General features: G+C 40.3%; 1 protein-coding gene across 1 annotated transcript in view; it reads left to right on the top strand.

The window, feature by feature from the left end:
* LOC149177557 (uncharacterized) overlaps window positions 1-23,751 on the top strand; it is a 367,210-nt gene that overhangs the window by 336,808 nt on the left and 6,651 nt on the right. The window contains exon 12 of the mRNA XM_089420162.1: window positions 14,731-14,874. Coding sequence (XP_089276288.1) covers window positions 14,731-14,874 — 144 coding nt within the window. The remainder of the gene's footprint in view (window positions 1-14,730; window positions 14,875-23,751) is intronic.

Genomic DNA, 23,751 nt, shown 5'->3' on the forward strand with positions numbered 1-23,751 from the left:
TAAATGTTTAATGTATGAAATACTGCACCACGAAGCTGCTTCTGCTCTAAATTATGCGAAAATCTGAAATCACTTTGTAGTCTTAATCTATTGCATGTATGATTCATTGGGCAAGGAAAACGAATGTTCCTAGGGATTGTCTTTGAAACCTAACCCTAAAACTCCATTCATTTGGCATGTCGAAGTATAAATCCTTGTTGTAGCTGGGTAGCTACTTCACTAGGGCATGCGAAGCTACAATTAGGCTCCTTGATAGAGCGAAGACATTGAATCAGTCTCATTCTTAACTCCATTCTCCCAATAGGCTAGGCACTGGTCTAGTCCTATGTGATCACCAAAACAAAAATCTTTCTTACCTCCTTTTCCTTTAAAAAAAATGTTAACCCTAGTGTCTCCCAGGGCATCACATAAAATCAATTGTAGCCATCCAAAAGTGATGAAACTTGGTCTAGAATTGTGGTGGTGTGTCCTGGAAGGTCCTCCAAGTTTGAAGCCATTCTTACAGTTGAATCTCAAGTTTTGCCAAGCCCTATTTCAAGAACCATTCTCCCTAGATCTCACTTTTTTAGTGCCTTCTTCAAGGATCATTACATTAAACATTAAAGTCAAATCTTATCTCCTTGATCCTTTTCTTCTCCCTCACTTGGTCAAGACCCTCTGTTTGAAGCTTCACTCTAAATCCCTTGACCTTGTTTATTGTTTCTATATATCATCTCTCAATGTATGGGCCATGTAATGTTGAATGCAATCTCCTAGGGATAATTCTACCTTTGAATTTATCTTGATAAGCCATCTCTTTTTGCAAAGCAAAGTATAAATCTTTAAGGTCACTTCTTCTTTCCCTAAACGCCAAGAAAAGTATTCTTTGGGCCTCCTTGACCGAGAAACGAAGTCCTTTCTCATCATTCTCCTAGATTCCATTCTCCCCAGTGGATTAAGCACTGGTCTATCAATAGGTGGTCGCTCAAAGAACCATTTTTCTTCACCTTCCCCTCTTCATTCTAGGTCTAGCCATGCTGGGCCACCTAGGGCATCGCTTTCCTGACAAAGTAGCCATAGAAAAAGTTCGATCTCCTAGTGCCTACTGCGCTGGTATCTCACCAAGGTCTCCTCCAAATTTGAAGAAATTTCGATGGTGGGATTGTGGGATATCCCAAGCCCTAGCTCTGAGATCAAACTTTGCCCTGGTGTTCCCTAGGCTAGTACCTCATATGATCAATCTAACACCTCTAAGTGAAAACTCTTGTTTTGATCCTTTCCCCTTCCTTGTCTGCGTTAAGATCATCATTGGTTGCTAAACTCCCTCCCCTTAACCTAGGTTGGGTCCACTTGGTCCCATGTGGTCCCATACCTTTGAAAAATTAATCCTTCAAGAACTTCTTTGGAAGTCAAATTCAACAGGATTTTAGGGATTGGGAAACCCATTTACAAAGCATATTCCTAAAAACGAGTCCATAAATCCTCATCGCCCTCTCCTAGAAAACTTTGTACCTTGTTTAAGAAGCAAGCAAGTCCCATTCTTGAAAGTTGAGCCTCCCCTAGGAAAGGGTCCCTGAGATCACATCACACCCATCTAGTTGACCTATCCTTTATAAGTGATTCTCTATATATCGACTCTCCTCCCATCGGTGAAAATCCGTAAAGAGTAGGAAGCTTTAGTTGTGGTGACACTAGGCTTTAGCTTAATTATTGCTCTTGACCTAGCAAGTGCCCCTTTTAGGTCCTCTGCTAGTTTGAGCGGTAATATAGGGGAGCACATCTCAACCCATCCTATTGCCCACCAGTCTTCCCAATAATGACCATCAAGAGTCATGTGGTAGAACACTTGCACCATAATCAGCTTGGGTTGTACACCCCCAAGTACTCTCTGAACCCATTGGCCAAACTTGGATCGGTATTCCCAACAAGCCCTGCTTATGGGTATGATGCCAACTAGGGTATACTCTACAAAGACCAAGATAGGGGAGAAACATCTCCAATCCTATGGGTAATAGATAGGGGAGCAACATCTACGACCCTATTGTTCAAAGATCCCTCAACCCCAGGAGTCCTACATCTCAATTCCTCACCCTGGGAGCTCAGAAAGGGGGGAAGAGCTAGCTCAGTGTTCTCAATCAGTCCTGTTCTCTATAGATCAGAAACATATCGTCGTGCTCATATCTTGTATCGACTTAATCATCATGTTGCAATAGTTGCAGTCTCTTGTACATGTAGGATATCAAATCAAATATTATATTAGAATAAATATATATCACAAAAAGAATACCTTATTCATCCTCCCTCCACAGAGGTAGCAACCATAAGCCCAAGCTTGTCTCTTACAACAACATTGTCTCAATATATGAAGACATCTTAGTCCTAGCTATATACAAGATTCTCTGCCAATCGGATCTCGCTCAATATTATTGCAATGTATCCCTGTCATATCCAGAACCTGCTCAAACAACTCTACAAAGAGCTTCTTCAACTTGCCTCACAACTATCCATGCTAGCAACATTGTACCCAACCTTGACAGTGGTTAAAGCTACAAAATTTTCATCCAAAAATATCATGGTAGATCTCATACTAAGGCAACACCGAGATGTGCTCATCAATAACGATCCCAAACATCATCAGTACATCCACGCAGTCACATATCATAGGATGAATATCTCAGATAAAAAATTGTTCATCACATGCAAATATCTCGAAGGTTGTGTTACCCACCATTTTGTGGGTGATATCCCTAGGATTTTTTTTTTTCCAAGGACTAGCAGCCCCTTGTAGGCACCAACTAGCCCATTGTGTCATTTCTTTGCCACTTGAGCCAGCCATGTGGTCTCTCATCCATTTGTCATGATCACATGTTTGAAGGTGGGTCTCTCGAACCTATAGGTATGCCTTGTCATTTGGTAATTGAGTATTGTAGTTTGCTTATCATGGACACTAATAGCCATGGATTAATGGGGGGATTTAGCGGAAAGAGTGGGCTAGTTTTGTGCTCTTGTCCCCTAGACCTCTTTTGGATGTTAACCTTGGACCCTAGTCCCGTGGGATCTCTTTTATTGACCTTTGGGCTTTAGGTATGGTACTACATGGGAAACCTTGACTTTGGTTGCGTGGTCTCATTCCCTCATCCATATTTATTACTCCCATTCCCCTAATTATAACCCCATTCATCATTTCTCCCACCTGAGTCCACATAGTGTTAGCCTACCCCTTCCACTTGCCCACACCTTGGGTCGGGCTTGGAATGATGCCCCAAAGGTTGATGTAGTTGAAAAGAAAAGTAAAAGCATAATTGACCACATTCATCAAGAAAAATTACCACAAAATGCAAAAGATGTCTGGGACAAACACATTTAGCGCATGGGAAAAAGGCAATACATGAGCTCTACCCCATCATCATGGCCATCAACCTGGTTCCTACAAGCCATAGATGAGCCTCCTTTATCATGTAGGAACCCATGATTGTCCCAACCCCCGGCGGGCAATGAATCGTCCTACCTTAAAGGAGGTATCCACTGCTATATCTCGCTCATCATGCTCTTATCCCTTGAGCCCCAACAGTTGATTAAAGAAAAATCATAGGAAAAGACATATAAAGAAGGGTGGAAAACTCAAGGTCAGGAAACCTCATATACCACGATTGCTTCCTTCTATACATTATATACCCAAGTGTGGGCTCCCCTTTTATTAGCTACCCTCGTACCCTAGCATGTGGCCCAGGGCTGCCCCTTTTCATTCCCTACTCCATTCATCTCTTTATCACATGACACCACCCTTTAAAGGATGTACCTTAGACATACTATCCCCTTTAGAAGTAGAAACCACCTAATAGGATACTTGGTTAACCCCATTTGGAGCTTGGAGATATTAGCACATGCCAAAGCCCACTATGGAAGGGCATGCCATTATGAAGTGCCCACCTATTTTCCATGGTTTGTAAGATCTTTTACTCGATTTCCTTGATGATTTGTTGTACTGGAAAGCTAGGGGACACATTGGATTTTATGCATGATATCAGGTGGTCTCTATTTTGGGTTTGGTGTCCCTATACGGGATCCTAACGTCTAGAGGGCTACATTGGCACATGTGGGGTGTGTGTTGAGAGCCATGGTCCTCCACAATGGTAGACAAAACTCCATGGATCCTTAGAGATGTTCAAAGATTGCTCGAGATTCACTTATTGGACAAGGACGATGCACCTGGTTCACCTTTGTCCAACCATCCCCATAGTTGTACCAAGCACTTGCTAGATGACCCAGGACTTGTATGCTGATGTGGCATCACATACACCATCATCTGAGCCCTTACAGATGGTCTACAAGCATCTTTGATTTACTTGGAGACCCACGAGGTCACTTGTGTGCCCTCACACTCATTGGGAGCACCACAAGTTTATTATGTGGAGAATAATGGGCCAACCCCTTGTCCATTACTTTTGGGAGTCCTATTCATCATTATGGCACTTATGGACTTCATTAGGCTTCTTAGAGGGCCTAACGACATGTATTATTGATAATTCAACCTCTTGAGAGGCTTGTTATTTTGTTTATTAGCTAGTTTGGTGGGCTTGTGTTAAAATTGGCAAGTAGGGCCAAAGTTCCCCTTGGGACAACTCATATGATGAAGATGATTATTGAAGGTGGTGGCGTGTGGTAGAGGGATGAATGGAGTAGGGAATGAAAAGTGACAACCCTAGGCCACATGCTGTGGTACAAGGGTAGCTAGTAAAGGGGAAGACCACACTTGGGTATATAACGTATAGGAGGGAGCAATTGTGGTACATGAGGTGCCCTGACCTTGATTTTTCCACCTTTCTTTATATGCCTTTTTCCTTTTATGATTTTTCTTTAATTAACTGCTCTGGGCTTAAGGGGTAACAACATGATGTGTGAGATATAGCAGTGGATACCCCCTTCTAAGGGGGGCAGTTCCAATGTTGCACGAAGCGCCCCCCCCACCCCGCCACGGTTCCAAGCCCCGAAGCGTGTCCCGTACGGAAGCGCCTAGGAAGCTTGGCCAGAGGCATGCTTCCGAAATTCGGAAGCGCCGCTTCCGAATTTTTTGCCGCTTCCTGGAAATTCGGAAGCGTGGTACGTAAGCGTCGAAGCGCGCTTCGTATGGCGCTTCGGGCGTCAGAAGCGTGGCGCTTCGGAGGAGGAAGCGTGGCGCTTCGGAGGAGGAAGCGTGGCGCTTCGGAGGAGGAAGCGTACGCTTCTGGAAAAGTGTGTAGAAAATCATTTTTTTTTTCAATTTTTTTTTAAATTTTAGGTGAGTTTGCTTGTTGGGGGTGGGTCCACCTTGGGTTAGGGTGACGAATGAAGGCAAAAAAAAATATAAATATAGCAGATGTTCCCTCATGGTAATGTTAAATTCTTAAAGTAAAAGTGACATTCTCCTTTATTTTTATCTTCATCCTTTTACTTAAATTTTTAACATTACCATGAAATGACTTAGGATGTTTGAGAGTGGTTCCAGCCTCATTGGACTTCATATGGAGAAAATAGAATTTCATATCCTATTCAAAATTCAGCAGACTTAACGGTTTTCAGGAATTCAAGATCAATGGGATTGTGGCATTTCATTAGATTATATCAAGTATGAAGGTATGCGATTAGCATTTAATCAAGAGCACCAAGCCCTATATGTACCCTAGTGTTGGTGGTGTTAATTGTTGAACTCCTTTGTCACGCGGCACGCCCTTAGCAAAAAATTACCTTTCAATCAAGTCAAAATCATCGATCAAGCATGTTAAGCTTTTTCTACCATATTTTAAGTCTTGAATTAGGTAGTTTGATCAAAATTGGGCAATGTTGACTAATATCCCTAGACAATCGAGGTAGAGGCAAAGGCTAGACAAGAGGAGAAGAATCTAGATTCTAGATGGTTGATGCTCGAATAATTAATCATTAATGTACAATGGATGTTATATCTATCTTGATTTATGCAAAAATATGCATGTTTTCATGTCTTCTACAATTAATTTGCTATTTGGGATGTTTGTTTTGAGTATAAATGCAAATATATATATATATATAGCAGACGCTTCCGCGGACGCTTCGCTTCCTAGATTTTTGGAAAATGACGCTTCTGCGTCCCCGCTTCCAAAAAACGCTTCCGCTTCGCCCCCGCTTCGTGCAACATTGGGCCGCAGTTCATTGCCCACCAAGGGTTGGGACAATCATGGGTTCCTATATAATGGAGGAGGCTCATAGATCTTGTAGGAACCGTGGTGATGACCGTGATGATGGGGTAGAGCTCATGTATTAGATTTTGCCCATGTGCTAAATGTGTTTGTCTCGACCATCTTTTGCAATTTGTGGTACATTTTCCTGCTGAATATGACCAATTATGCTTTTATTTTCTTTTCAACTGCATCAACCTCTGGGGCATCATTCCAGGCCTGACCCAAGTTGTGGACAAGGGTAGGGGGGAGGTTAACCCTATGTGGACCAAGTGGAGGAATGTGGACCTAGGTGGGAGAAATGGTGAATGGGGTTATAATGAGCGGAAGAGGAGTAATATATATATGGATGAAGGAGCGGGAACACGCAACCAAAATCATGGTTTCCCATGTAATACCATCCCTAAAGCCGAAGGGTTAGTAAAAGAGGTCCTGTGGACTAGGGTACAAGGTTAACATCTAAAAAGAGGTCTAGGGGACAAAAGCATAGACCTAGCCCATTCTTTCCATCGAATCCCCTCATTAATCTATACCCATAAGTGTCCATGATAAGCAAACTATAATACTCAATTACCAAATGACAAGGCATACCTTTAGGTTCGGAAGGCCCACCTTCAAACATACTATCATGGCAGATGGGCGAGGGACCACGTGGCTGGCTCAGGTGGCGGAGAAATGGCACAACAAGCTAGTTGGTGGCTGCAAGGCGCTGCCGGTTGAGGACCATCTTGGAGAAAAATTTTCTCCTAGGGATATCATCGACAAAGTGGTGGGTAACAAGCCCAACTCTGATACCATATTAATTTTTCTTAGGGCTAGATTGTTCTTTGCTTAGATAATTGTATTTCATTATTTCCATATTTGAATTCACCCCATATCATCATATCATTATTCGGCAACATATGCAACTATGAATGAAGAACAATATCATCATAATTGCAGTGGAACATAAAGGAACACTAGAAGAAAAGCATTCACACACAGAGACACCAAGATTGGTTGGAGATTAGGGAAAAACCCATTATGGGGAATACCCTTTCAAATTTTTTTTCTTAATAGATTGTCATTGAAAGATTCAGTTAGGAGAAAGTACAATGATCCATATCTTCAACCATAAACCTATCCAACAAAATCAGCTATATAATATCCATGAGATGGACCCAACCATGCCAATAATCAAAACCCTAATTTAGGAACCTGTAATCAACTGTCATTGTCTGTAGATAATTGTCGAACTCTGCAGTCAACGGGTGAAAAACTCCAGTCAACTTAAAATGCAATTTTTAGGTTCCAACCACAAGGAAGACAAGGTATGCGTGTGATTGAGAGCTTCCAATTGCTACCTTGGGGTTGCAACCTTATGACTATAGTCGAAAATTCCCTTTGACAAGCTTGCAGCTGTGACCCAAAAACCTAGAAACACACGCGAGCTTCGGACCCTGTAATCTCGGACCTGTACTAACCAATTGTTGAAATTTCAAGTCTAACCCATTAGAAATCCCTATTGCATCTTCTGGTTTAAATTCTCCTACTTGTTTATTACATTAACAAGTTATTTATAAATATAAATACTGAAAATAAACACAGATGCAACCTTAACTCATATACAGATCATCAACTGAAACACTGAGACAAACACACAAGGGACACTGTTATTTTTGGAAAATCATCCCTAGAAAAACCCAATGCGGGAAAACCAGTGCAACAGTTCTCAGGGTTTTATTATTATGCAGATTTCTTGAGTACAACTAGGGTGCCGAACTGGCTCACCCAATAGAGATTGTTACACAGCGGTAATAACTCTTCTTAGAGATAGTTATTCAGCTAGCCTGCCCCACGAAAATCCTTCTGACGCTTCTCCTAGGCTCTGCGTCAGCCCTGCTAGTCTTAGCGTAGATCCTGAACCCTCTGCGTTAGCCCTTTGCCTCTTTGTGTCAACTCTCTGGTCTTCTACATCACCCACGCAGGCCCCTCAGCCTCTGCGCAGCCTCTAGCTGCTTCTGTGTGGCTCCTGCTGCCTCTATGTTAGCCTCTTTAGTCATTGCGCTGACCCTCAGGGACTATCTTTGCCTCTTTGCTATGTACTCACTGCCCCTCGCTGCAACAGATCACTTGCTCGAATTTTCTCAACAAACCCCACTCCAGAAAATCGAACTCATTGATCAATCTTGGTGTATCTCCAACTGACCCTCAAGCCTCCTTTTAAATTTTTTTTGTTGAATCTTCAATGGCTGAGATTAAGTCCCTAATCAATGGCTAAGATTATATTTGGCTTGATCCATGTCATTTAGAACATTCTCACCTAGATTTATATTAATACCCATTAATATTTTAATTTTCCTAAGTTTAGACTTAGGAACCCCATTAAAAATATTAATTATTTTAATTTCTCTCTAACCGGGTGGAATTTCCCTAAACCATTTCTGGGTCTTGGCGATCTCATGTGCTATAGCCGCTCCATCAATTTTCATGGCTAAAACACGTCCGATGCTACCACAAATCAACACTTCCTCTTAGTGAGGAATGTGCTCTAGTAATGCTCCACCACTGAACATCACACAGATCTTCAGTGTCAGTACTTGTGCTGATGCTTGGCTTGCTGCCCAACATCCACTACGCTGCTACTTCTTGTACTGCTTCCCATGGCTCTGCCACTGCCACTGCTACATATGTACTGCAACTCCCTCTTAACATGCTGTCAATACTGCCCATAGCACTGCCACTGCTAATTGTTGCACTGCAACTTAGTTACCAAGATGTAAGTAACTGATCTACCCGAATTATGACATCCTTGTCAGTCTGGGAGCCTCCTGATGCTGAAGCTACCTCTGCTGCTATCCTATGCTCCCTCTGTGCCTCTTCGCTGCTGTAAACACCTTTGTGCCTCTCGCACTACTGCAAACAACCTTGTGCTTCTCACATTGCTGCAACCACCTCTGTGCTGCTACAGACCTCTTCACTCTAGCACTGCCTCGTCGCTCCATCACATCTTGCTTCTACCGACATCCGTCATCCTGCTACTGTCATTCGGTGCTCCTGTAGCCAGATATGATCCAAGAGTTTGGGTACCTCAAGGATCTTGCCCCTCATCTTCTGTAGTCCCCCTGACTACAGCTCGATGTCACCTGACCTCTTCTCTATAGGTGCATGAGCACTCATGGCACAATCATCATCAGTCTCGACTTCTTTCTCCGCCTTAGCCGGAGCTGCCTTGGAGTCAAAAGCCTCTCCCTTATTCTTCTTCCTGGGACACTGGGTTGCATAATGACCCAACTCCCCATAATGGAAGAACTTCACCTTGGAGACATCCTTCTTCTTCCTCTTCCCTTGTTGTCTAGCAGATGCCAGAGCCACATCCTCCTCCTCTTTCTTGATTCGACCTCCTTTGCCACTACTCCCTGCCTTGGTCAACCGTTTGTTCTCTTCTTGGTGAAGAGCTGCCCACATTACTTCCCATCTTGGAAGAGTAGCTCTGCCCAAAATGCCTTGGAAAAATGTCTCCCACTCCTCGGAGACTTCATTTAGGGTAGTCCTCACCATGAACTCCTGATTCAGCATGGCCCTTATGGAAGTAAGTTGGTCCCGAATCTCCTGCAATTTGAGGAGGTATAGATCTATCCTCTCCCCGTTCTGCATCTGATACGACTGCAACTAATTCTCTAATAGCATCTTCCGTTGCACAGAAGTGCCCTGATACAATGTCGTCAAAGTATCCCACATCTCCTTTGCTGTGTTCTTTTCGGCAATATGTGGTATGACATGATCCTTGACCCCATTAAGGGTTATGCATTTTGCCCTCGCCATTGCATCCTCATACTTCTCATTATCAGCTGGGTCTGCTGGGATAGCCACGGTTCTCAAGGCAAAGCCCTTGATGTGATGTCTATCCAGGACTGACAGGATCCTGGCCTTCCAGATGACAAAGTTGGAAGCCCTGTCCAACCTGTCCTGATCCCTCAGTCCATTCACTGCCATCTCTGCTCCTCTTCTGGACTCCCTCTGAGTTTCGACTTCCCTCTTGGAAATCTCCCTCTAAGTCTTGATTTCCCTGTTGAAAATCTTCCCCCCAAATGTCGAACCGCTCCTCTCCAATTGTCTTTGCAATTGCAACTCGGATCTGGATTTCTTGGCTAGAAATCCGTCAAGACAACGACTCCCTCTACCTTGGTTTTGTTCCGTTAGGTACTGTGGCTTTGCTCCGACAGAAACATCACCCCACCAACTCCACAATCTGCCCACAGCTCCCTAGGCCCCAGCAACTAAAGAAACTGAGCCTTCCAGCTCTACGCAGTTTTGACAAATGCTGAATCACTCCTATGGCCAATTGCATCAAGCCTACCTGGCAGAGTAGAACGATGTGGCTCTTTGTGAGCCTCTTCTACCTCTCTCTGCCTCTGCGCTGGCCCTCTCTTTGTCTCAAAATGATGACGTAGGTCCTCTACGTCACTCCTTCTCTGTTGCCTTCTGCTTAGGAGCAACTCTGTCTCTCAAGACAGCTACTACTGCTGCAAATTTATGATATCACTGGTGCCTTTAGTCCTCCTGTGATTTGTAATCCTCTGATACCATGTTGAAATTTCTAAGTCTAACCTGTTAGAAATACCTACTGCATCTTCTGGTTTAAATTTTCCTAGTTTTTTACATTAACAAGTTATTTATAAATATAAATACTAAAAATAAACACAGATGCAACCTTAACTCATATACAGATCATCAACTGAAATATTGAGACAAACACACAAGGGACACCATTCTTTTTGTACAATTGTCCCCAGGAAAACCCAATGCGGGAAAATCGGTGTAGCAGTTTTGAAGGTTTTATTATTATGCAGATTTCTTGAGTACAACTAAGGTGCCGAACTAGCTCACCCAACAGAGATTGTTACACGGCAGACGAATATTCAGCTAGTCTGCCCCATGAAAATATTTCCGACGCTTCTCCTAGGCTCTGCGTCAGCCCTACTAGCCTAAGCGTAGATCTTGAATCCTCTGCGTCAGCCTTCTGCCTCTCTGTGTTAGCGTTCTGCCTCTTTGCGTCAACCTTCTGCCTCTCTGCGTTAGCTCTCTGGCCTTTTGCGTCACCCATGCAGGCCCATTAGCCATTGCTTAGTCTCTAGTTGCCTCTGCGTGGCTCCTGTTGCCTCTGGGTAGCTTTGGCTGCCCCTGCGTTAGCCTCTTTAGTCACTGCGTTAACTCTCAAGCACTATCTCTGCCTCTCTGCTATGTATTCACTGCCCCTCGCTGCAACAGATCACTTGTTCGAATTTTCTCAGCAAACCCCGCTCCAGAAAATTGAACTCACTGATCAATCTTGGTGTATCTCCAACTGACCCTCAAGCCTCCTCTTATACTCTTTCTATTGAGTCTTCAACGGCCGAGATTAAGTCCCTAATCAATGACTAAGATTAGATTTGGCTTGATCCATGTCATTTAGAACATTCTCACCCAGTTTTATATTAATACCCATTAATATTTTAATTTTCCTAAGTTTAGACTTAGGAACCCCATTAAAAATATTAATTATTTTAATATCTCTCTATCTAGGTGGAATTACCCCAAACCATTTCTGGCTCTTGGAGATCTCATGTGCTATAGCCTCTACACCAATTTTCATGGCTAGAGCACATCCAATGCTACCACAAATCAACACCAATCTCCGCGAACTTGCCTCAGACCTGTGCGAGCCAAACCAAAAAAGAGAATAGAAAAATGCTCTATAATGATGTCCAAATGAGGTTCACTTGACTTGTATTTATAGCCTTCCAATGGTGTTCAATTTGCTTTAGGTCCGACCTGATCAAATGTGCACATGTGGGCTTTAATTCAAAAATACACTTTCCCTTGTCCAAATGGAGCGTTGCAATAGTCAAAATTGGTCCTCTTGAAATGAGGTATCTCGTCCCATGGTTGGAATTTGTCATTGAGCTGCCAAATTGAAAGTTGGGAAGATCAACAAACAGTAGGATAGCCGTGATCCTTACCTCACCGTAAGTAGTATCTTGCCTTTTGTCCTTGGATAGAGGGTGGTAGCTTGAGCTGCCCTATGATGTCAAATTCTTCTTCTTTAGATCTGAGAGTGTTCAACCGATGAACATAGATGAGCAGAGATGACATTTGACTTGATGATGACGAGACATTTGAGATGGGACTTACGATGCAGCGAAAAATTTCTCCCTAGCTAAGAGAGAGTGTTAATTTGGCAACTCAAGAGCAAATTCCTTTCTTTGGACATCCTTCCTCATCTGGAGAAGACCCTCTTTTCCCTTGGAAGAATTTAATTTGGTCAAGGAAAAATATGTTTTTAATGTGAAAACTCACATGTGCACAAAAATTCAAGTCAGCCTAGACAGGGAAAAACCACCTCCAAAATCAGATATAAATACAAATCAAGGCAACCTCATTTGGACATCATCATCACACATCTTCGTCTTCTTGGAATTTTGTACAAGTCTGAAAATTGCAGGACCCTTTCACACGTGTGAGGAGGAGAGAGGAAATTTCTGATTCAACTGAAATTGTATTGGACCAGCCTTTGACCAGTGTGGACTTTTTGGAGTTTTGGAGTGGTTTGACATGATTTGACTTGACTTTTTGGATCTGTTTTGGAGGCTGAATTCTTTGGCAAGGAGGATGAATTTTTCTAGGCACTTTGACCTTGGTTAACTGCAGTTCTGCAACTAGGGTTTCAGCGGACTTTGACTTTGACCGATTTTGGAGGACTGTTTTGGGATTGCTTTGACTGCATTTTTACCAGCATTCAAGGCTGTATTTTTTGAGGGTTGACTGAGCTTTTTTGAAGGCAAGTTGACTGTTGACCGTTGACCATTTGTGATTGCTGCTACTGCTGTTGACTTTGACCAGAATTGCAAATTTGACTTGTTGACAAGATTTGACTATTGGGCTCATCATTTGGATATTGGTTAGTTGGTTTTGTTGGATAGTCAAAAGTTTGACTTTGACTTTTGATTGATGAATTGGAACATTGTAATCTCTCTGCTGAACATTTGATGACAATCTAATAGAAGAAGAATTTGGAAGTGTTTTCCCCCTTCTGGGGTTTTTCCTTGGTCTTTGACCAAATCTGGTGTCTCTTGTTGTTGCTCTTGATTGTCTTCTATTGTACATTGCATTTATTATTCTATTTAGACTTGCTATTAGTTATTGGAAGACAATTGATTTGAAAGTGATTACTAATTGAAGAAAAAATTGGGCTAAGTGATTGTAATAACATAGAACTGTGGGAAATTAACATGTGTAGTATTGGATAGCAATCTCCATCATAGGAGATTTTTTTTTCTTAGGGATACTCATGCATATGGATGGGTAATAGTCTGCATTTTTTCATATGTGAGGGGATCAGGTGTGCATGCAACTGTTGGCTAAAGGTTTCTTGCTTATCAAAGATGCCAAACTGTTAGAGCTTGATGCATATTTGGACTATTTTTTTTTTTTTTGCTTTAGTATGAAGGAAGAGGATATAAGTGCCATTGTATATACCCTGCTACCCAATGCTTTTCACTTCGCTGATGTAAATATATTTGTGTGAAGATAAGAAGTATTTAATTTTAAAAAAAATGCCATCTTTAGTTTCGAACCTATGCCAACATATGGTAAAACTTAAAAGCTGTTGTTTACTACAACAATTCAACCAGAGGAGCCTATTATAATTGCCATTTTTCACTTCGTATGTCCTATTGCCTAGTTGTTTTCCTCAGATTTCGTTCCTTGCAGCATTCAAACACATAAACAACGTAATGGAATATATCATACCACGCAGTTTTCTTTCTTCATCGATCCTTTGCCTATGGTAAAATTCTAGTTGAATGGGTGCGAAAGTGCAAGGGCAAGGTCAGGTTCTCCCCCAAAGCCCTAATCCTTCACGTACCTCACACCCTTATGTACTCAAAAAACTAATTTCCCTCTGATTTTTACCATTTCATATCCAGCAGTGGGGGAGAACAGTCCAGCAGTGAAGGCATCTCAGTGCTCAATTTTGGCTAAACATTTCTGGACAATTATGGACAGTGAAGTGGTGAAGTGCACTGAATGTAGTACTTTTCCCTTGGTTTAAATTTTCAGGACTTGAGAATGAGACCTATTAATGTCAATTTTAAATTTTCAATGATACGATCAAGTTGGCCATTCTTCATTTTTTTGTATGATTGTTCAAAACTTTAATGAAGCAATGTGCTTGTTTTTGTTGTTGCAGAGAATGACATTATGCATTGTGCATGTTGTCAATTATTTTATAGATTTTTCATATATATTATAAAATATATATGGTTACAGTGTGCCCTTGATGAACACCATTCCCCCGTTTCAAAATATGTTGCCCCTCTTGCCATCCCCATCCCCACCTCCGAAACCAAGCACCCTGGCAGCTTAGGTAAAATTCCATTCATTAGTGCATCATTAATCTCAGGGAAGTAGTACTACCCAAGGATATCCATATGCTAATGAGTATAATTTTTTTTTTTTGCATCAGCATTATTGATATCGGTTTATCTAACATTAGTTCTATCAATAATGGCCACTTTAAGAATTTGGCTTCTTTGTGCAGGTTGATATGTCTGGGTATAGGCGGCCAACGGTATTACTAGAATGGATGGGATTGAATGCCCTTCTTATATATGCTCTTGCAGCATGTGACTTGTTTGCTGCAGCTATGCAGGGATTTTATTGGAAATCACCTCAGAATAATGTTGTGCGTATTCCTTTATCATCGCCCTTTTAATTGCAGAATATGCATCTACTATCACCTAAAAGAATAGATAGCAGGAATAGGAGAATCATTCTTAAATACAACAAAATTTTAATGGAATGCTTGTAAAAGTACTATATAATTTTGCTGCATGTACATTTTTTTGTGTGCCATTATAGGACTCTTAAGGACAGTCTTGTATGTATCTGCCAGTTATTTTATGTTGTAAAAGACACCTCGTTGCATCCATCAGACCGAAATCACATTTTAAGATTTACAGATACATAAAAGGTATTAGTGAATTGCCAACAATATATAATAAAATGTAATTGGTTTATGATCACAAAACAAGATGCATAATTGAAAGAATTTCAGCATTCAGAAGTCCCTTGAATGCTAGGATTATAGTGATGATTTCTAGTCATAATCTGACTGTAATATGCATAAAGGGAAGAATATATATTTCCTGATCTTTGCATCATCTCACAATATCTAATATTTCTGATTATAGAGCCATATCAATCAGGACTAAGCGATTCTGTAATCACTATCTAACTCTTCAATGACATCTTTCTAAATGCATGGTGCAATTGCTGGGTCATCTGCAAATTTTGAAATGGTTTTATTGCTAGAAGGGGGGCTGGTTAAATTTTGTAGTGAGACCCCATGAATCTCACCCTGGTTTTTGTATACTGAGAAGAATGTATAAGCTATGTAAAATGTTTAGATCCAATATAACCTAAACATAAAATTCGTACCAATTTCAATTGCATTATGCATGACCACTGTTACCCACCAAAATGGGTAACCCCTAGGGGAATTTTTTTTATCTTATTCCTGACAGACAACCAGCCAGGCAGCAGCCCCTGACAGCCACCACTAGCTGATGACTGCCATTACATCTCCACCACTTTCATCAGCCATATACTTCTCACCCATCCAACATGAGCACATAGAAGAAGGTGGGCTTCTGATCAAAAGGTAATTTAATCATTTTGCAATCAGGTTCTTATGCTTGTTTCTATTTGGGCATTTGATATGGATTATGGGGTGATCCAAAAGGAGGGGTTTTGACCATGATCTTGTTCTCTCAACTTAAAAGGGGGGTTAATCTTCGATCCTAATCTAGTGGGACCTCCCCTAATGGCCCAATGGGTATAGGAAGGACACTACTTGGGAAGCCTGGATTGAGATAGTGTTGTTCCATCTAACCTATATATCATACTTAACACCTTCCATCTTACATTACAAAACCATATGTCACATCCACTCTTTAGGTTCAAGTTTCAACTAACCATTGGTTCTTTGGGATTTGGCACCCATACATCCTCATACTTGGGTATAGCTTGGAAACCTTGCCCTAGGAGGTTGATGCAGCTGAAAGAAACAGAAAGAGCACATCATGGTCACAAAACAAAATGAAAAGAAAGAAAATCAAATTGCAAAAGATGGCCATGGACATACACATTAGCACGCAGGCAAAAGCCTAGCATGACCTCTACCTCACTCATTATGTCCATCACCCGGTTCCTGAGCACATGTTGCTCCATTACATCAAAAGAAGGAACCCTTGCATGTCCCAACTGCAACGAGCGATGAACCGATTCATCACTAAGAGGTAATTAACTACCATATCATTCAAATTAAGCTCTAACCCTTGAGCTATGAGCAACAATATAAGGAAAGAATCAAGAAAAAGTAAAAGGTGCACAAGTGGGGTGGAAAAACAAAGGCCAAGTTGTTAACTCGTTCATCCGTGATTGCTCCCTCCTCACATACATCCACTCAAGACGTGGATCCCCCATCAGCCATTCCCTTTGACAATGGCACTTGGCCATGAAGTTTTCTCCCCTCTGTACCATCATTATTGTTCGCTAACACCTATCAATTGAAGGGTGGACTGAGGAAATGTTACTTCCCCCTAGGGGCAGGAAACACCTAATAGGGTTGTCCATTAGCCACTCCTACCTAGGGAGAAAACATCATTGTGAGTTCAAGGCCCTGATTTTGGAAGGGAATCCCTATTTGAAGTATTAAATAGTCCATTGCATTCAAGCTTGGTTCACTTAGATGAATAATGATTATTATACCTAATGACTAGTTTCTTTCACTAGAATCTATGATGTGATTGTCAAGTGGTTCAACAACCCATGTCTTGGGCACCTTACTTGTAGGTGCCCAAGCCATTTGAGAAGTATGTTGGCAATCATAGGTGAAGCATTAAGAGCCTTGGTCCTTTGAGCAATAGTAGCACATTACACATGACCCTGGGCACCTCCTAGACCCAGGATGTTCTGCCACTTTGTACTACATTTGATGATTCTTCAAGATGATACACCTAGACCCAACATGCCCCCAAGTCGGCCTTAGCACCATATGAGGTATGGCAGCAAATTTAGAGCCCATATGAGGATGGTCTCACCTTTGACACTGGAGGGTTTATTTTATGATGCAACAATTTGAGAATCATTACAACTGGTTGCCAATTGGAAAACCTCTGCTTATCCACTGGCAAAATAAGCTGGAGATCCAAGATCTCCTCTACTAATCAACTCAGCCTCCTCTACCCCGCTCGCACCTTACACTGGAAACTCACACTGCTGCCTGCAATACACATTGTAGCATTTGAGTGACTTGTACAACCCTGGATTTGCCTCCAACTGGGCCATCTAGCCTACCTCTGCTTCTGGAATGAATTTGCTTTGCCTTTCAGACACTAATCTGATCTTACAGCCATTGAACAAACCCTCTTCTAAAAACTCACACTATTGGACTGGCTAACTCACACTACTCAAATCGACCTCTTCTGCAGATAATTCGGCCTCCTCCTTTCCTGTCTCCTGACATTGGAAAACTGAGGAAAATCTCCTCTGAATCTTTGCTCCCAAATCTCTGGTGCTCCCTCTCTCTGATGTTCTTTCCCTGGCTCAAACTGTACCCTCACTGAATAATGTGAACTGGAGAATTCAATCCCTGTTGCTCACAGTGATCACACTAATGCTATCTCCAAGCCCTTTGACCTGCTCTTATAATATTTCGTTGGAGTCTTAATGGCCACGATTTGATCTCTATCGATGGCTACGATCAATTAGACTCCATGAATAGAAGCCTCTAGACCACTCTTGAACATCCTTAATTAATAAACTTTTAATTTACCAATTTTCCTAAGTTAGAGTTAGGAAATATTTTAATTATGGAAAATTAATTTAGTTAAGGTGTTTCCCAAGCTTATCTCGTGAAAGCTTTTATGGGTTTTGGAGATCTCGTGTTCCTTAGCCTCTTAGCATCATTTGAGACTAGAACACATGTCTGATGCTACCATATCCATCAAAAACTAACAGGAAAAACCAATAATCTTTCCTTATGAGAGAGAGAGCAATTCATCCAAATTGTACATCAGAGTATTCCAGTCAAAGGTCAATCATTGACCACATTAAATGGCAAGTCAAAATTAGTCAAAACAGAGAGAAGAGTCAACGATTTGCTCACTGGTCAAAGTTTGTACAAGGGGTCGAATTTCAGCCTAAGGCTACTAGTCAAAGGGACGAAATTCGGTCATGCAATTCCATAGAAAGGTTCGGTCAAACCTCAAGTTTAACTTGTAGTCAAACCTCAGTCAATGCCCAAAATAGAAACAGAAACTAGGTCAATGAGTAGTCCAAGATCCTAAGAAGATTCGACCTCCAATCATAGTCAAAGGTTTGGTCAAACAACAAATAAAAGAACCAAGTCAACGTTGGTCAACGCAGAGATAAGAGAGGTCAAACTTCACTGGAAAACTTTGTCTTCTTCCTCCTTCGCATGTGTGAACAAAATTCCTTGGAATAGGTCAAATTGATGAGTTGAAGTGATGCGAAATGGAGGAGTTGAATTGCCAATATAAAGAAGACCAATCAAGTGGGTTTTGACTTTGGGTCAAACCCCTTAAGTGGTGGGGCCGACTTGGACAACTAGATGGAAAATTATTTCTCCTTTGATTTTGATGATAAAAATACCGATCGCAGCTACACTTTCTTAACAATTGTATGGCTGGGAAGTTGCATCATAGGAGAAAAATTTCCTCCTAGGGTTACCCATGTTTATGGATGGGTAACAAGAACTTCATTAACCATGTTGGAAAAAGAGAAATATTTGACTATAGTGGACACAAAATAACATTCAAAAATGGAAAAACATAGCAACCACACCATAACCAATTTGTTCCAATAAACTGATTTTTAAGGACTATAAAAGAACTATTGAAAAAAAAACTTATATATATATATATATATATATATATATATATATATATATATATATATCTATCTATATATATATATATATATATATATATATATCTATATATATATATCTATATATATATATATATATATATATCTATATATATATATATCTATATATATATATATATATATATATATATATATAGATAGATAGATAGATATGCATCCCCTAGCCTTCTAGGGCAAAACCTCCCTCGAGGGTAAAACCCAATCACAAATTCTTCTTTCATTAGATTCAAGATGAGACGACCAAGGCCTTTACAATATAGACTAGAGACTCCTTCCGTCAAGTCATCCTTGTCACTGTAATGCTACCGAGAGATCATTACTGTAATACCAGGACCTCCTCACTATAGTTACATCGAACTCTTCTCATTGACGTTACACCGAGACCGAGTTTGCATTGGGACTGTGTTATGTAGTAGCACTGAAACTGTGATAACACCTCACTGTGATAGCATCGAGAGATAGCTCCATAGTGTTATAGCACCTTCACGTGATAGCATTGTCTTACTGTAACAGCACCGAGAATATGCATGTACGCCATCCGAATTTCTCACTATAATAACAATTAGACTCTCCTTTTGAGATGGCACCAAACCTTCCTTTCAATAGATATGAACTTCTGTGATTACACCGAGGGTATAAACTATGGCATTCAAACTTTATTTTAGAGAGATCTGAACTTGTCATTCTATGATTTATGTGAGCTTCTTCTTCTGTGATGATCGAACCTTTCTTTAGATATATATGCGAGCTTGTTGTTCAAACTGTGGAGTGGTACACCCTCCTATTTATACTTGTTTGTCCATAAATGAGCCAAAATGATATTTGAGGAGCAGTGTCACTGTTTTGAGCCGACATGAGTTTGTTTTAGGGTAGTGGACTTGATGAGGATTCTTTTGAAGTCGACAGCAAGGAGACCTTGATGGAGCAGGAGTCTTCAAACAAAATTTTTGACTTTGACAATTAACCTAAGGCCTTCAATGGAGGCTTGACCTAAGACATTTGACCCAAGACATTTGATCCAAGCATGAAATCCATGCTTTAATAAGTCAATTTCAATAATAAGAAAATTCTTTTGACAAATATATTACATTTTGACTTCAAGTACAATTATGAAGACTGAACCTAGTTACATTTTCCAACACTCCCTCTTAACTAGGGAGGTATTCATATTTACATATAATCAAAGTGGTATATGGAAGATCTCAAACCACATCATCTATGAAGAATTTTAGGCACCACAATGCCATGGACTAGATTCCTGACCAAGGCAATCTATCCATTGGTCTCTCAACAATTTAGGCACCGTAATGCCACAGACTAGATTCCTGACCAGGGAAATCTATCCGGGTGGGACTAAGATGGGCTCAAGCTTTTAGCCTCTATAGGTACCATCAGGTTTACTTGCTAACCATCAACCCAAGGATCCATGTGTGTATCCAAAAACAGAGCTCTACAATCAACTCCACCTTTCCAACTTCGGGACATAGACATCAACACAAAGTGTCAGCCAAATGTCCTCCCAGGAAATGCTTCACTCACAAAGCCTCTTGTTGATCCAGTAGTTCAAGGACAACGAATCTCTCCTGATCAAATTGATCGATAACCAACATGTTATCAAAACCTTCGAGAGATTTACCTGTACAAACACAACCCCAATCAATAATATACTTTCACATGTATATAATCAAATACAAACCTTCGGGGTCTTCCAGACAACAGATGTTGCTTCTCATCATAGTAGGACTATCAACCAAATCTTGACAGAAGATTCCTCAATCATACACGTTCCTTTCCTACTTCATATTCATCAACATATCTTTCAAAATGCATTCTCCAATCAAAGGCCCCCTCTCAACCAGGGAGCTTCCCTTTATCTAGGCTCCCTCTTAATCTCAGGGAGATCTTTCTTATTCAGGCTCCCTCTTAACCTAGGGAGATCAACTTCTTTACTTCGACATCGGAGAATCTTTTGTGGCTTCCAACCATTTCATCAGAGTTATCATCATCCACATCATGCTTATCAACGAACATCTTCACCATATTGAAGATTGTGTACCTGCACAACTTAGATAGAAAGTACATCCAAAACTATAAAAGCATGAAGTTAGCCATATCAGAATTACGGAAGCATTTCAACATTATATATATCAAATACCAAAACAAACAAGAGACACATACTCTTCAACATATTGCTAGGGACTTTGTCATAAACCCTAGACTACTTCATAACATCTTTCATTACATCTAGGGTTTCAATGTTTCTTCCAAAGGTATGTCACACCCTACTACAATATATAACAAACCCTAGAAACATTTCAAACGAATATAGATCTACAAAGCATCTAACAACTTTCACAATTCATGGCCCGGCTCTTCGACCTTCACTGACCTTTTCTTTTTACTTTGCTTCCCCTTCACTGACCTTTGGTCTTCGACCTTTGGTCTTCGACCTTTGGTCTTCGACCTTCAACCTTCCTTATACCTTCACTGACCTTTTCTTTTTACTTTGCTTCCCCTTCTACCCCGCCCTTTTCCCCTTCTTCCCCGCCCTTCAGAAACTGGTTTAAATTTTCCCCTTCTACCCCGCCCTTTTCCCTTCTTCCCCGCCCTTCAGAAACTGGTTTAAATTTTATTAACCTTTCAGGTTATGACCTGCTCAAAAGCCCAGTGGTCTTCCCCTTCTTCCCCGCCCTTTTCCCCTTCTTCCCCGCCCATCAGAAACTGGTTTTAATTTTATTAACTCTTCAAGTTATGTCCTGCTCAAAAGCCCAGCTCTTCACCTTAAAAAAAGTTGTCAAAGTAGAAAAAAGGTAAATGCTCCTTCTCATATAAAAAAAAGTGATTTTTTTTTCAATCTTTCTGAAATGGCCTTTTTATATGCCTTTAACCCTACATTTCATACAAGAGAAGTAATCAGTAAAAACCAATCACAACTTAGTCATCAACATGACCGACTTCCACTAGGGTTAGTTGCAAACCCTAGATTTTTCAATCAACTATCAATCACAACTAGAACTCAGATTTCAACAATCTTACACAAATCTCAAATTATCACATTATCATCATACGTTAGCGATTTTTACTTCTACTGAGGTTTAACTTGAAAACCCTAGAATTTCATTTTCACAACCTCAACAATCATTATAGTTCTCAGATTGTTATATCACACATACTAGAGAATTTAACTCCTGCTAGGGTTTAGCTGCAAAACTCTAGATTTCCAAATATCATCATCCTAGAATCTCATACAAGGACTTATATTAAATCCTAAGACTTATGACCTTCAATAATTAGGTCAACACATATCTACGAATTCATTATCATGCATAAGCATGCCATATGTCAAATGTCATTAATACATTAGACATATACTAACCTAGACCAAGCTAGGGTTTCATTCCTAGGACTCCAAATATATAATATGGGTTTTGCTTATAAACCCAACCAAACCCTAAGGATCTAGAGTTTCATAGCAAAGCAAGCCCTAAAATACCCAAATTTCAAAGGTTCGGGATTTCTGTCAATCATCATTCAAACCTAACAAGTTAAGATTTCATGACATCATCAATAAAAACTTCAAACTTCAAAAAAAAAATTCTCAATAACCCTAAGCAATGTTAGGTTTTCAGACATTAACATTCGCATACCCTTAGCTTAGGGTTTTCCAGAGAACCTGTCTAGGGCTCTATAAAATCAGTTAAGAATAGGAGTGGGGTAGATTTATCAAGTGATGAATCACCCAAAATAAGAATCAATATGATTCAATATAGCTAGACATAACGATGTTAATAATGCAAAATTTAAAAATAGGATGATCATACCTTTAAGAGAATCATGTAAGAAGTATAGTTTGAGACATACCTGGAGATGTTCCTTGACAAACCTGATAAGGATTCCTTGAAGTGTTAGGTCATGATCTTTTATACCTGTAGAACATACTTACAAGCACAACATGTGATACCAAAGACATAATTTAATTTCTTAAGTTAGATCTTCTACATAATCATGGAGGAGGGATATTGTTGCTGCTCTGATACTAATTGATGCCAAGGTTTTGCCAAATTATTCTTCAGAAAACAATTTGTGTTAAAATACGAAAGTTTACACAGTCATCTAATGGGATTGCAATCTGATTTGAAGAAAAAATAAACCCCTTCATATCCATTCTATTTCCTCAATTGATAGCAAGACTTTGGGTTTAAGAATACCATTTTGAAGACTTAACAATCAGTTGGAATCATCCACCATCCTGTGTTCCAATGTTTTATTTTCATGATGTAATACTGAATTAACAATTATCAATTAAGTGCTGGAAATTATTGAATTTCTTCAATGCATGAATCTTGACTGTAACAATCAATATTATCACTCACACATAAATTTTACAGAGTAATCAATCAAAGGTTGGATCATATCAGTTCAATCAACTAGTATGCAAAAATTTTAATTGTGGATGTAACAACTTTTCATTCCATTGTAACTCCATTAGAAAGAACTGCTAGAAAGAGTAGTAAATGGTTACTTGGAATATGCATCAAATCAACAAGTCGTTGACTGTATATTCATTTACAATACTCCACCAAAACCA

The sequence above is a fragment of the Pinus tabuliformis genome, chromosome 4_1, assembly GCF_031772625.1.
Source record: "Pinus tabuliformis cultivar Carrire ecotype Pingquan chromosome 4_1, CPIR1, whole genome shotgun sequence".
NCBI lineage: Eukaryota > Viridiplantae > Streptophyta > Pinopsida > Pinales > Pinaceae > Pinus > Pinus tabuliformis.